Source organism: Mustelus asterias, chromosome 5 (genome assembly GCF_964213995.1).
Source record: "Mustelus asterias chromosome 5, sMusAst1.hap1.1, whole genome shotgun sequence".
NCBI classification, from domain to species: domain Eukaryota; kingdom Metazoa; phylum Chordata; class Chondrichthyes; order Carcharhiniformes; family Triakidae; genus Mustelus; species Mustelus asterias.
Genome location: NC_135805.1, coordinates 136709244 through 136724591, shown reverse-complemented (window position 1 = coordinate 136724591; position 15348 = coordinate 136709244). Strand labels below are relative to the sequence as shown.

The 15348-nt window shown below is 46.1% G+C and overlaps 1 protein-coding gene across 14 annotated transcripts in view; it reads right to left on the bottom strand.

The window, feature by feature from the left end:
- dst (dystonin) overlaps window positions 1–15348 on the bottom strand; it is a 653330-nt gene that overhangs the window by 184611 nt on the left and 453371 nt on the right. For all 14 annotated transcript variants that reach the window (XM_078213315.1, XM_078213329.1, XM_078213327.1 and 11 more), the window contains 3 exons: window positions 11215–11344; window positions 4128–4327; window positions 1697–2192 (listed from right to left, as the gene is read on the bottom strand). In XM_078213315.1, coding sequence (XP_078069441.1) covers window positions 1697–2192; window positions 4128–4327; window positions 11215–11344 — 826 coding nt within the window. The remainder of the gene's footprint in view (window positions 1–1696; window positions 2193–4127; window positions 4328–11214; window positions 11345–15348) is intronic.

Here is a 15348-nt window from a genome sequence, read left to right as displayed (position 1 = left end):
TCCCTGATGTGGTGTACTCGTGGTTATGATTTCAGATTTGTTGTATGTGTGACTTTTTAAACACAGTAAGAGTTTTAACAACATCAGGTTAAAGTCCAACAGGTTTATTTGGTAGCAAATGCCATTAGCTTTCGAAAGCTAATGGTATTTGCTACCAAATAAACCTGTTGGACTTTAACCTGGTGTTGTTAAAACTCTTACTGTGTTTACCCCAGTCCAACGCCGGCATCTCCACATCATGAATTTTTAAACTCATTGATGAATTGAGCTGGAATGTGTACCCGTATCACACGCTCTCTGTTCATTGTTGCAAAGTTGAGTTTGTGAAGTTGGAATGTGATGTTGATAAAGATGTGAAAAATTGGAAAAATGCTAGAGGGAAAAAAAACATTGCAGTGTCCCTTTAAAAGCTGGTGTTTTGTTTCAGTGCTTGGAGTTTAAAATGTAAAATACATCCAGAGTCCCAGACTGAAACAGTTGTATCAAAAAGTCAAGCAGTGTTCTTGACAAAGACAACCTGTTGTTGTTTGAATTTAGCCAATCAAATTACAGCAGGCACTCGGCCACCAAGAACCTATAAGATTTGAATTTGATGATGTTGAAAAAATCAGACCAATCCCATTGTAGGAAAAATGATAGATCATCACAGGTATAAAAGAGAGGGCAAGAGGGAAAAACAAGAGTTAGCAACTGCCACCTCTCAAGTCGAGAGAGAGAGAGCAGCTCTCCACCCAGCCAACTTTATATATCTCACACCATCGAACCAGCGAAAGATAGCTAATCAAAAGAACTTACAGGCAGAAGGATGTGGAGGCTTTGGAGAGAGGACAGCAAAGGTTTACCAGCATGTTGCCTGGTATGGAGGGTATTAGCTATGAGGAGAGATTGAATAAACTGGGATTGTTCTCCCTGGAAGGACGGAGGCTGAGGGGCGACCTGACAGAAGTCCATAAAATTATGAGGGGTATAGATAGGGTGAACAGTTGGAAGCTTTTTCCCGGGGCAGAAATGACAATTACAAGGGGGCACAAGTTCAAGATAAGGGGGGAAAGGTTCAGTGGAGATGTGCGGGGGAAATATTTACACAGAGGGTGGTGGGGGCCTGGAATGCACTGCCAAGTGAGGTGGTTGAGGCAGACACGTTAGCAACATTTAAGACTTATCTGGATAGACACGTGAACAGATAGGGAATAGAGGGATATGAGCGGTTGGCCCAGATAGGTAAACGTGATCAGCGCAGGCTTGGAGGGCCGAAGGGCCTGTTCCTGTGCTGTGCTGTTCTTTGTATATCTTTGTATTGAAATCAACCGAGAAACTCCAGAAGGTTCCGATAGACACAAAACTTGGTTGTATTTTTTTGAGTGTGTCGGAATTCTATTATTATAGTTTTGGTTAATGAATGGATATTGTATTTATTTGAACAGCATTCCAGTAGAATCTTACTTTATTCAGTATGTTACTTGTTTAAAGTTTCCTGTTAGTTAAATAAATAAATTGTTAAGTGTTCATTTTAAAATGAGTGTCAGGTATTTCTGTTAGTTACCCACTAAACATTACTGAAGGACAGTTCACACCTTCCCACACACTTTTCACAGATTACAGGGCGAGGTATTCCTCTTTGTGGAGACTCTGCGTCTAAAAAGGGAATCAACTTCCGTGTCATAACAGTATTCAATGCTCAGATTAAACCGCTCACCTGCTCTTTCCTCCAGATCTCGGAAGGGCTTCAAGACGTTGTCCAATTGCCTGCTGAGCTCAGCTTTCAGGTACTGTTCACCGACGAGGGCGGAGATCTCTTCGCAGAGGGTCTGGGCCTCCTGCACACATTTCTCCTCCCTCTCCACCTCCGATCGGATTTCACTGGCTGCCTCCAGTTGGGATTTCACCGCTTCAGGCTGGGAGCCAATGGCTGGCTGACTGGCCAGCTTAACGTCCAGGGCCCTCAGCCTGCCCGAGAGGTCCTGGACCAGATTCTGGTACCTGGTGCTTTTGACGATGGCCCGATCGATCAGGTCGGACCGGCCAACCAGCTGCCCGGTCAAGTCGTCCCACTTCCGCATCACGGCAGCCAGCTGGTCGCTCACAACCCTGCAGGCCGGAGAAGGCTCATCCGACTGCCTCAGGATGCCGTCGGCCGCTGTTGTCAGCTGTTCGTGCTGAGGCTTTCGAGTCTCAAACTCCTTGAGCAGAATCTGGGAATGGGGGAGAGAAAAATCAACACAAGAGTGGGAAGCAACACAAGAGGGGCGGCACGGTAGCACAGTGGTTAGCACTGCTGCTTCACAGCTCCAGGGACCCGGGTTCGATTCCCGGCTTGGATCACTATCTGTGTGGAGTCTGCACATTCTCCCTGTGTCTGCGTGGGTTTCCTCCGGGTGCTCCGGTTTCCTCCCACAGTCCAAAGATGTGTGGGTTAGGTGGATTGGCTGTGCTAAATTCTCCCTCAGTGTACCCGAACAGGTGCCGGAGTGTGGCGACTAGGGGATTTTCACAGTAACTTCATTGCAGCGTTAATCTGAGCACACTTGTGACGCTAATAAATAAATAAACTTTAAACTTTTAACCATCAACACTTCAGAAGGCGAGCTGGATACTCCCAGGAATGTGGGATGCTGCTCCTTAGCATCAGTGAAGACCTTTATTGGTGTTATGACTCCACCCTCTCTAACAGTCACTGGAGACAAAGTAAGCGGGGCAGCTCAAGGGGCGGTCAGAGATGCTATAGATAGTCTTTCCAGTCAAGAAAACCAGAGGCACTTTTCACTGCAATGAAGGGCAAACGATCTGACAGGCATGTGGGAATCATGAGGGATTTATCGGAGGAAAATACAGAAAAACTAATTCAACTAGTCAGTGAATCAGTAACTAGTGTCCACACTGCTTAAAGTGGGAAAGGTTCGGGAATTTTTTTTTAAAACTATCCATGTGGAAGATTGATGGATTTCCGACCAGAAACGATGGTGGAAACAGAATTCTTAATGGATTTCCAAAAAGGAAATGGACAAGTATTTGAAGGTAAGTTCACAAAGGAATGGAGAAAGGGTAGAATCATAGAGTCATTGAATCATCATAGGAACCCTACAGTGCAGGAGGCCATTCGGCCCATCAAGTCTGCACTGACCACAATCCCACCCAGGCCCTATTCCCATAACCCCACATATTTACCCTGCTAATCCCCCTGACACTAAGGGGCAATTTAGCATGGCCAATGCACCTAACCCACACATCTTTGGAGTGTAGGAGGAAACCGGAGCACCCGGAGGAAACCCACACAGACATGAGGAGAATGTGCAAACTCCACACAGACAGTGACCCAAGCCGGGAATCGAACCCTGGCATTATGAGGCAGCAGCGCTGCCACCCTCAAAGTCATAGGGTTAAGTTTGGAATGAAGCTCTTTGCAAGAGTGATAACCCACCTTGTGCGCTGTAAATTTCTGAGAGTCTAAAACACAATTGAAACCCTGCTATTAAAAACACGTCATCAGTAGGGTCAACGGGACCACACGTGCTAACACACGATTTCCCTCGCTCACAGAGAATGACAAACACCTCCTGTTAACATCATAACAAAAACAGAAAGCTTTGGCTGACTTTGTAAATGAGGAAATTCATATTATTCCATCCGACACTCATTTCAGCCAATTTTCATGTTCTTCCTGCTCCCAGTACGTGGTATTAAAAATACGTTTGGACATGTATAAATTTTCCCAAGTTGATGAGTGTCGGAAGCCACCTTTTTTCAGTTTATCCTTTGATCGAGTCAAAACAAAACACTTTTAAACAATTGCTATTTCATGATTGGCCAGAAACTTTGAATCCTATGGTACAAAATGAGGCCATTTGGCCCATCATGACAGTGTAAGCTCTTTGAAAGAGCTATCCAATTGCTCCCACTCCCCGCCTCTTTCTCCATAGCAATGTAAGCTTTCCTCCTTATCTCCTTATGCAAATCTCTTAATTTTTAACTGTGCTTCTACCAGCCTTTCAGGCAGTACTTTCTAGACAACAACCCACTGCATGAGAAGCAAATCTCCTCAACCTCTTTGATCTCAATAGAAGTGTTCACCCAATAAACTAAGATCACTTAATATGTTAGGAATACCTGTAATCAACGTTACTCCTTACCTGAACTTGTTGTTTCTGATTATTCAGCATGTGTGGATCAATAGAAAGTGGTCCAAGCACGTTCATCATTAGCTCCTTCTCAACAAGCCACTGGCTAAGCTGCATCTCTGCTGTTTCAAACTGAGTGAGGAAACTGGACGACTCCTCCAACTTCTGCTGCCGTTCAGCTGCTGACTGGCTGACCTGTTGCCATTTTGAATCTAAAAGAAAATGATATTGAAAATGTATTGTTTCTTTCAGAAGCGTTTCTTTACTCAATAGGTTTTCACAGAACAAAATGGCGGTCAGCATGACAGCATGCTTAACATTGAACACTGCTCCGGCTGGGTGAAGCCACTCGTAAAAACCATGCGCATACAGGAGAGCAAAAACGAGTGTGAGCAAAGAGCAAGTGATGGTGAGCTGCCTTCTGAAGCGATTGTTACAACTGCGTGGTTCACTAGGCCATTTCGGAGGGCAGTTGAGAGTCAACCATATTGCTGTGGCTCTGGAGTGGGATAGAAAGTGAGTTGGATAAGAGCATGCAGGGAGTTAACACAGATCGAGTGAGCAGGGAGTCAGACAGAGCACATGCAGGGTGGCACAGTGGTTAGCACTGCTGTCTCACAGCCCCAGGGACCTGGGTTCAATTTCCAACTTGGGTCACTGTCTGTGTGGAGTTTGCACGTTCTCCATGTGTCTGCATGGGTTTCCTCTGGTTTCCTCCCACAGTCCGAAAGACGTGCTGGTTAGGTTTATTGGCCATGCTAAATTCTCCCTCAGTGTATCCGAACAGGCGCCAGAGTGTGGCAACTAGGGGATTTTCACAGGAACTTTTTAAAATACATTTGTGGGGGATGGGCGTCGCTGACTGGCCAGCATTTATTGCCCTTGAGAAGCTGGTGGTGAGCTGCCTTCTTAAGCGATTGTTACAACTGCGTGGTTCACTCGGCCATTTCGGAGTGCAGTTGAGAGTCAACCATATTGCTGTGGCTCTGGAGTCACATGTAGGCCAGACCATAGAATCATAGAAAGCCTACATTGCAGAAGAAGGCCATTCGGCCCATTGAGGCTGCACTGACAACAATCCCACTCCAGGCCCTATCCCCACAACCCCACACATTCACCCCACTAATTCCTCTAACCTACACATCCCGGGACACTAAGGGGCAATTTAGCATAGCCAATCAACCTAACCCGCACATCTTTGTGTAAGGACAGTAGGGTTCCTTCCCTAAAGGACATAGGGGAGGTGATGGCCCAGTGGTATTATTGCTAGATTATTAATCCAGAAACTCAGTTAATGTTCTGGGGATCTAGGTTCAAATCCCGCCACGGCAGATGGTGGAATTTGAATTTTTTTAAAAATCTGGAATTAAGAATCTACTGATGACCATTGTCGATTGTCAGAAAAACCCATCTGGTTCACTAATGTCCTTTAGGGAAGGAAATCTGCCATCCTTACCCAGTCCGGCCTACATGTGACTCCAGAGCCGCAGCAATGTGGTTGACTCTCAACTGTCCTCCAAGGGCAACTAGGGATGGGCAATAAATACTGGCCAGCCAATGACGCTCCATGTCCCACAAATGAATTTAAAAAATTAGTGAACCAGACGGGTTTTTCTGACAATTGACAATGGTTTCATGGTCATCAATGGGTTCTTAATAGCAGATTTTTAAAATTGAATTCTAATTCCACCAGCTGCCGTGGTGGGATTTGAACCTGGGTCCCCAGACATTAGCTGAGTTTCTGGATTAATAGTCCAGCAATAATACCACTAAGCCACTGACTCCCCTGGTCATGTATAGGGATAGAGCACATACAGAGAGTTCATGGAAAAAAGTGTGAACTAAGAATGAGTGCACAGAGAGAGTATACACACGCAGAAGGAGGGGGGGTGAGGAAGACATGGAATGCACACATAGAGAGAAAGAGAGAGATTGAAGATACAAAAACAGAGACTAAGTGAATGTATGGCACAGAAATGACAAAGGAACAGTGCATGGTAAGAGCCCTCCGCCCCCTCCTCACAACTCTGCGCATTTAGCATGGCCTATCCACCGAACCTACACTTCTGTGGACTGTCAGAGGAAACCGGAGTACCCGGAGGAAACCCACACAACTAGAGGGGGAACATGCATACGCCGCACAGACAGTGACCCGTGGCCAGAATCGAACCCAGGACCCGAGCGTTGTGAGGCAACAGTGCTCATCATTGTGCCACCGTGCCGCCCTTAATCGATCCTGGGTCCCTGAGTCTGGGAAAATGGGAGTAAGAGATGAGGAGAGGGTGAAAGTGGGAGGGAGTTTTGGGTAGAAGGGAGAGATGAGGAGAGGGTGAAAGTGGAAGGGAGAGATGGGAAGAAGGTGAATGTGGGAAAGGGAGAGGATGAAAGTTGTGGGGAGAGATGGGAGAAGAAGCATGAGGGAAAAATGAGAGGGAATGCTGGGTGTAAAGTGGGGAGATGGTAAGTAAAATGGGAGAGGGGTTGAGCTAAATTGGGAGGGGGAGCTGAGGTAAAGAACAAGTGAAGAGCTGGGAAAATGGGGGAACTATGGAAAGGGGGATAAAGTGGGAGGGGGAGACAGGAAAAGAGAAAATGGGACAGGGAGAACGGGAAGTGGGGAAGAGATGGAAGAAACTCTATGGAGAGGTTCTTGCTTCCAGCATTGAATTTACAGCAATCAGCTTCAAAGTGGGTTACGGATTGAGTGGAACACATTCCAAAGAATAATGTGAAGGAAATGGAGATCCACTCAGGGAACTGACTTCGTAAGATATGCAGAACACAAAACAGAAAATACTTTCAGGGAGTAGCTCAAAACAGAGGGACAGATACACATGGAAGGCTTGTCAGGCAGTCAGAACCAACCCTTCATTAACTGTGCGACACAGAAGAATACCCTTTTCATAACAATAAACATTTTTGCTGCTTTTGACTTTCCAGCCATTCTCACTGATACTTTCCCTGTCTCGACAACTTGATTCTTTTTGCGCCAAATTACATTTTGTTGAGCGTTAGTGTTTTGCTGAGAAAATGCGCATACAACTCGTCATATTGAATGAAAAGACAATGAGACTATTCAGCGTGGAATTAATCTTAAAAAGATTGCAAGAGAAATAATCAGGGGGTTACAACACAATGGCCACATAATGGCTGCATTTGAGTTGAGGACACACAGGTTTGTTTGTGCACCAAACAGAGGGATCAGCACTTTCCCAAAGGGGTTCTTTCATTCTATAATAAAGTTTGTGCATCTCAGCAACATTCAACTTGTGTCTCCACTCCGGAACGGGCTCTCTTCACCGTGTGATGAATTCACTGGTCATGTAGTAAATTAACTCGCAAGCGAATGAACCTTGCTTATGTGGAGAGGATGTTTCCTCTTGTGGGGGAATCTAGAGTGAGAAGTTGCTGTTTAAAAAATAAAGGGTTGCCCATTTAAGACAGAAATGAGGAAACATGTTTTTTCTCACAAAGGGTTGTGAATCTTTGTAAACTCTCTTCCTCAAAAGGTAGAGAGCAGAGCTTCTGAATAGTTTTCAGGCAAAGGGAGATAGATTCTTGGTAAGTAAGGGGGGGTGAAAGGTTATATGGGGTAGGCAGGGATGTGGAGAAATCAGATCAGACATAGTCAGTCCAAAGCCAGTCCAAAGATGTGCAGGTTAGGTTTAAAGTTTATTTATCAGTGTCACAAGTAGGCTTACATTAACACTGCAGTGAAGTTACTGTGAAAAACCCCTAGTCGCCACACTCCGACGCCTGTTCGGGTACACTGAGGGAGAATTTAGCATGGCCAATGCACCCTAACCAGCACGTCTTTCGGACTGTGGGAGGAAACCGGAGCACCCGGAGGAAACCCACACAGAGAAACGTGCAAACTCCGCACAGATGGTGACCCAAGTCGGGAATTGAACCCGGGTCTGGCGTTGTGAGGCAGCAGTGTTAACCACTGGGCCACCATGCCGTGGATTGGCCATCTAAATTGCCCCTTGGTGTCCCAAGATATGTAGGTTAGTTGGATTAGCCATGGTAGATGTGTGGGGTTATGGGGATAGGATGGGGGCGAGGACCTGGGTAAGATACTCTGTCAGAGAGTGCAGGCTTGATGGGCTGAAAGGCCTCCTTGTGCACTGATGGGATTCTGTGAGCTTATTGAATGGTGGAGCAGGTTCGAGGATCCGAGTGCCCTGTTCCTAATTCTGTGTTTATATACACTCTTTCCTCCTGCTCCTGCATTCATTCCTAAAATAAGGCAATTACATTTCACTGGTTGTAAAGCACTTTATAGAAATCAATTTTAGTATAAAATGCTGCAAATGCCCAACAGGTCAGGCAACATCTGTGGAGAGAGAAACATTTAAGAGGTAACAGTTCAGGTCAGTGCCACTTCTGATTCTGTTTCTCTCTCCTACTGAATATCATACATGAGTAGTTCCCTGTGCCGTGAAGACCACCCTGTCCCCCAACCCCCCACATCACAACCACCAACTGTGCTGCCAAAATGGCTCAAAATTGATGTCATTAAACTAAAGTGAACCTTCCTCTTCAGCCCTGTGGTCGGCATCTCCAAGACCCGATGAATCTTTGGCCTCCCGCGCATGCACCGACTGGGACAGAGCCGCACCTGCGCGCTTCAGATTTCTTTATGTTGTTCAGGCCCATGGCCATAACCAACAGGACTTGGAGCTGGAGAGAAAGGCCCCCCCCATGTGCCCCCACAAAACGCAAAACTCAAGAAGGGTGCAAAAACCCCGGGAGAAGCGGGAGAGATTAAAAAAACGAAGTTCCCAATCAGGGACAGAGACAGAGAATGTAGGAGGTGTGCCTCAAATGTTGTTTATAGTATGGAGGAGTGCCATGACACATAGCAGGCTGGGAACCAGTGCCACGCATCATATAAATCAACGCCATTTTTCCAGCCCCAAAGATCACGCTTTTGCATTTACTCATCACATAATCGACCCCCCTTTTCAGCCAGGGGTGTGATACTCACTTTGGTAGCCAGCCTCAACTTTTCACTCCATGAAATCGCACATTTTCCTCACTGGCACCTTACAGGCTGGGTGGAAGGAATCGGGCAGGTGTTGCAAAGATGTGTGGGAGTTTAAGACACTCCATTCTGTGTGTCAGATGATGGTGATGTTTCAAAATGGCGACCACCCATGCTTGTTAGGAATGGGTTAACGGCAACCTTCCACTTTAGACCTAATTTGTATGTTAATTGTTTAATACCACTCCCCGGGATATATAAAGGAGTGGCACTGGGTAATAGGTGTGTATATGTGGAGTTCATAGAAATCATAGAAACCCTACAGTGCAGAAGGAGGCCATTCGGCCCATCGAGCCTGCACCGACAACAATCCCACCCATCCCCGTAACCCCACATATTTACCCTGCTAATCCCCCTGACACTAAGGGGCAATTTAGCATGGCCAATCCACCTAACCCGCACATCTTTGGACTGTGTGAGGAAACCGGAGCACCCAGAGGAAACCCACGCAGACATGGGGAGAACGTGCAAACTCCACACAGTGACCCAAGCTGGGAATCGAACCTGGGTCCCCTGGAGCTGTGAGGCAGCAGTGCTAACCACTGTGCCACCGTGCCCCCCTCGTAAAACAATAAAATGGGTTTGTGAAGAAGCTGGGCTTGCATCATCTTTTATTACTGGACAGCAACTGGGAGGCTTCCCAATGCTCACAGTCTACTTTTAAACTCGGTGTATAAGACCACCCCCATTTTTTGGAGGGATTTTCGAGGCTTCAAAGGTTGACTAGCACACTCACATCCACGGTCTTTTTGACATTTTCCGTTTCTAATTCAGATTTCTAGCATCTGGAATATTTGGCATTTCTGCACTCTTTTGGCCTTTCTTCCATACACCACAAAAAAAAGTCTCCGCCACAAAGTGATTAATACGTTTTGGCCCAGCTGGAAACATCAAGCACTCGAGAAAATGAACATTTTCCAGTTGTGCGCAGCCAAAGTCTCCATAACAAAACCAGCCATAACACCAGCCTTAAACTAAGTATGTGACCTGGCACTCCAACAAGGTATCGAGTTCAGAACTGCCCTAATTTCCACACCAACAATCTTTTTGGCCTCCAAGTGCGACTGATAACAGCTGTTGCGTTGTGCAAAATCCAGTGTTGTGGATCTTAAAATCAGAGCGAGGGCTTTTAGGAGCTAGGGGGTTTAATCACACAAAGGATATGGGAAATCATAGAATCCTACAGTGCAGAAAGAGACCATTCGACCCATCGAGTCTGCACCGACCACAATCCCACCCAGACTCTATCCCTTGCAACCCCATGCATTTACTCTAGCTAGTCCCCCTGATACTAAGGGACAATTTAGCATGGCCAATCCACCTAACCCGCACATCTTTGGACTGTGGGAGGAAACCGGAGCACCCGGAGGAAACCCAAGCAGACACGGGGAAAACGTGCAAACTCCACACAGACAGTGACCCAAGACAGGAATTGAGTCCGGGTCCCTGGCGCTGAGAGGCAGCAGAGCTAACCACTGTGCCACCGCTGTGGAAATGTGGAACTCCTTCCTCCAAAATGCTGTGGAAGCTAAGTTTCAATTTCAATTTTCAAGGGTAGGATTGACAGACCTTTGCTGGTGAGAGTATTAAGGGATCAAAGGTGGGTAAATGAAGATGAGGTATAGATTAGTCATGATTGGACTGAATGGTGAAACAGATTTGAGATTTGAGGGTCTGGGTGACCTACCCCCATTTTTACATTACTATCTTCCACATTGGTTTCTAAGCTGAAAGGACTCAATGTTTTAATTCACTGTGACATACCAATAGGAGAGAGTGGCCTAGTGGTAATGTCGATGGCCTAGTAATCCACAGACTCTGGTTAACCCTCTGGGGATATGGGTTCAAATCCTGCCATGACAGCTAGCATGTAACTTCATTGCAGTGTTAATGTAATCCTACTTGTGACACTAATAAATAAACTTTAAAACTTCAAAAAAAGGAAATAAAAACAATGGTTTTAACCAAGAGACATTTTAGCTGTTTAGCAAACAACATTAAATAGCTGACATTAAAAATAACTGTTGTCCAATAAATAGTTTGACATATTACTTATGTAATCCAATGACTGCCTCCACTTCCCAGCTTCAGGCGCCTCTGTGTTCTCCTCCAGTAACAATGCCAACTTGTCTTTCACCTGTCCAACTTTGCCAGTGTTTTGCTTCAACTCAGCTTCAAATGCCTGCAGCAGAAAGAAATGGCCAGGATTAATTACTGGTCAACATCGAGCTGCCTTTATTCTCCATTCACCATTTAAACCCAACAACAATTGAAAAGCACACAAAGCAAAACAATATCTTTTACAGTTAGATCAGACTGATAAAAAGAAGCTGGTCCATTGTTTATCCAATATATCACTGATTAGTTAGCAGAATGAAAAAGTAATTCCTCTCAAAACACCAGAAACAAAATAAGAAGCAGAGTGGAATATTTATGGTTAACAGCTCTGTTTTTTCAACAAGGGCCCAACTGTTTGGCACATTTTTAAGACTTTTATATATTTTTGCTATTTTTAAACTTTCTTGTTATCCTGAATATATATAAATAGGATCGCTACAGTGCAGAAGGAGGTCATTCAGCCCATCGAGCCTGCACCAACAACAATCCCACCCAGGCCCTATCCTCATAACCCCATGTGACCCTGCTAATCCCCCAGACACTAAGGGGAAATTTAGCACGGCCAATCAACCTAACCCGCACATTTTTGGAGTGTGGGAGGAAACTGGAACACCTGGAGGAAACCCACACAGACACAGGAAGAACGTGCAGACTCCACACAGAGAGTGACCCAAGCCAGGAATTGAACCCAGGTCCCTGGCGCTGTGAGGCAGCAGTGCTAACACTGTGTCACCGTATACTTGTACTTCAACTATCTTAGTGATAGTGTGTCACTCAGTGGATGGGAAACTAGTTCCAATTAGAAAACACTAAAGAACAAACTGAAAATGTTGGTGTCACTCTGGAGATACCCAGCAGTTGTTTCCCATTATCCACCGCAATGTCCAGATCAGAGCATCACCCACAGTTAGTCTCTCGAGAAAATGCCAGAATCACTTTCTTATGGGGCACCATAATCTCTGAATCCAGCTTGGTAAACATGGAGAGTTTCACTTCAAGGAAACCTTTCATCCTGTACCTCTGGGGCAGGGGATGAAACTGATGCATAAGTGGCACAGTGGTTAGCACTGCTGCCTCACAGCGCCAGGGACCCGAGTTCAATTCTGGCCTTGGGTTACTGTCTGTGTGGAGTTTGCACATTCTCTTCGTGTCTGCGTGGGATTCCTCCGGGTGCTCCGGTTTCCTCCCACAGTCCAAAGATGTGCGGGTTAGATGGATTGGCCGTGCTAAATTGCCCTTTAGTATCCCGGGATGTGTAGGTTAGGTAGATAGGCCATGCTAAATTGTCCCTTAGTGTCCCAAGATGTGCAGGCTGGGTCGATTGGCCATGCTAAATTGCCCCTTAGTGTCCCGGGATGTTAGGGGACTTAGCGGGGTAAATACGGTAGGGTTACGGGGATAGGATGGAGGTGGTCCCGGGTAAGATGCTCTGTTGGAGAGTCGGTGTAGACTTGATGGGCCGAATAGCCTCCTTCTGCACTGTAGGGATTCTTCTTTAAGTGGGAATTCATAACAACGAGTTTGAACTTCAGTCTTTATCACGTTCAAGTCAGTTGGCATAAGGAGACTTTTTATTCATCTTTTGATGGATGTGTATTCCTCATACTATGTTGTTCCCACATGTGACTCAATTCCTTTGGGACCGGTTGGCTAGCTGCTCTTTTCCTGCCTGCTAATTTGTACATCAGTAATCAAGAAAACATGGAGATGGCTTCATACTTGGTTAGCCTATTAGCGGACAAGGATGGGCTTGACTTCATAGAATCTAACAGCACAGCAGGGGACCATTCAGCCCACCACCCCTGTGCTGGCTCCTTGAAAGAGCTGTCCAATCAGATGCATCCTTGTTCTTTTCCCACAGCTCTGCAAAATTTTATTTTTCTAAGTACTTATTCAATTCCCTTTTACGAGCTACTATTGAATCTGCTTCCACCACCCTCCCAGGCAGTGCATTCCACATCACAACTCACCATGAAAAAAGCAATTTCTCTGCATCTGATGCAATACAGGGATGCACTGCTGAGGCTTGATGAGGTTCTGGTCAGACCACATGTGGAACATTGTGAGCACTTTTGGGCCCCGTATCTAAGAAAGGAGGTGCTGGCCTTGGAGACGGTCCAGAGGAGGTTCGTGAGAATGATTCCGGGAATGAAAAGCTTGATGTATGAGGAGTGTTTGAGGACTCTGGGTCCGTATTCAATGGAGTTTAGAAGGATGAGGGAGGATCTTATTGAAACTTACAGATGCTGAAAGGTCTGGATAGAGTGGACATGGGGAAGATGTTTCCATTAGTAGGAGAGACTCGGATCTGAGGGCACAGCCTCAGAACAAAGGGACGACCCTTTAGAACTGAGATGAGGAGGAATTTCTTCAGCCAAAGGGTGGTGAATCTGTGGAATTCATTGCCACAGAAGGCTGTGGCGGTCGGGTCATTGAGTATATTTAAGACAGAGATAGAGAGGTTCTTGATTGGTAAGAGGATTAAAGTTTACAGGGAAAAGGTGGGAGAATGGGGTTGAGAAACTTATCAGCCACGATTGAATGGTGGAGCAGACTCGATGGGCCGAATGGCCTAATTCTGTTCCTATATCTCAAGGCCTTATGGTCTACTGAGTGCCTGAATTAATCTGTGCCTTGTCACTTCTTGTTTCAACCCTTCACCCACCAACCAAACGAGAAAGGCCGCGCTGGCTCCAATTTTCGATTAAGAGGTGACCCGAGAGAGAACAGAACCGTACAAACTGCGGAAACAACACAGGTGGGAAGCCACACCACTTTCCAGCAGCACAGCACTCTGGTTCAATGTGTTACGCTGCCAGACTGCCTGCTCCCCTGGAACGCTCACACAACTCCAACCAAGAGTACTGGGATAATAAACCGGCACCTTTCGGTAACTGGCCTCTACCCAGCTAGATCAACAGGAGTATTCGCAGCTTGTACATCATAACCAACCCTGTGAGTGTGCCCTTACATGCTGATTCAGGCCATAGAACAACTCGTTCAATTTCATTTTAAAAATTCACTCTTTCAGTCGTGGGGTATGTGGGGAGGGTGTGTGGCGGAGATGTTGCTTTACGGACATAGGAACATAAGAATTAGGAGCAGAAATAGGCAGATTCAGCCTTTAAAGCCTGTTCCGCCATTCAATCAGATCATGGCTCATCTCTAGGGGTGACCCAGTGGTTACCACTGCTGCCTCACAGCGCCAGGGACCCCAGTTCAATTCCAGTCTCAGGTGACTGCCTGTGTGGAGTTTGCACGTTCTCCTTGTGTCTGCGTGGGTTTCCTCCGGGTGCTCCGGTTTCCTCCCACAGTCCAAAGATGTACAGGTTAGGTGCATTCACCATGATAAATTGCCCATGAGTATCAGGGGGATTAGCAGGGTAAATATATGGGGTTATGGGGATACAGGAGCCTGGGTGGAATTATTGTCGGTGCAGGCTCGATGGGCTGAATGGCCTCCTTCTGCACTGCAGGGTTTCTACGATTCTATGAACTCTCCCTGGTCTCAAATCCACCTCCCCACCTGTTCCCCATATCCCCTTATCCCTTTTTTTATTAGGAATATATCTATCTCCTTGAAACCATTCAGACTCCACTGCACTGCAGGGCAGCGAGTTCCACAAATTCACTACCCTCTGCGAGAAGTAGTTCCTCCTCATCTCAGTGTTAAATCTACCGCCTCTCACCCTGTACCCTCTTGTTCTAGATTGCCCCATAAGAGGAAACATTCGGTCTACAGTTACTCATCAATCCCTTTTAGAATTTTTTATACCTCAATCAGATCCCCTCTCATCTTTCTAAACTCCATCGATTACAAGCCAAAACTGTTTAATCTCTCCTCATACGTCAACCCTTTCATCCCCGGACTAATTGCAAGGACAATCTGTTCATTTTCCCATCATTATTAATGCAGTTTGAGATGTCCAGTATTACCTGGAGATCATGTTAAGATCTTACCGCTGTCAGCTTGAGTCAGAGGCAGTCTTGCACCTCAGAGGCAGCAGGCTCTTGGTTCAAGTTCCACTTTAATGACTTGGACACAAACGGGCGGATTTTCCGGCCACG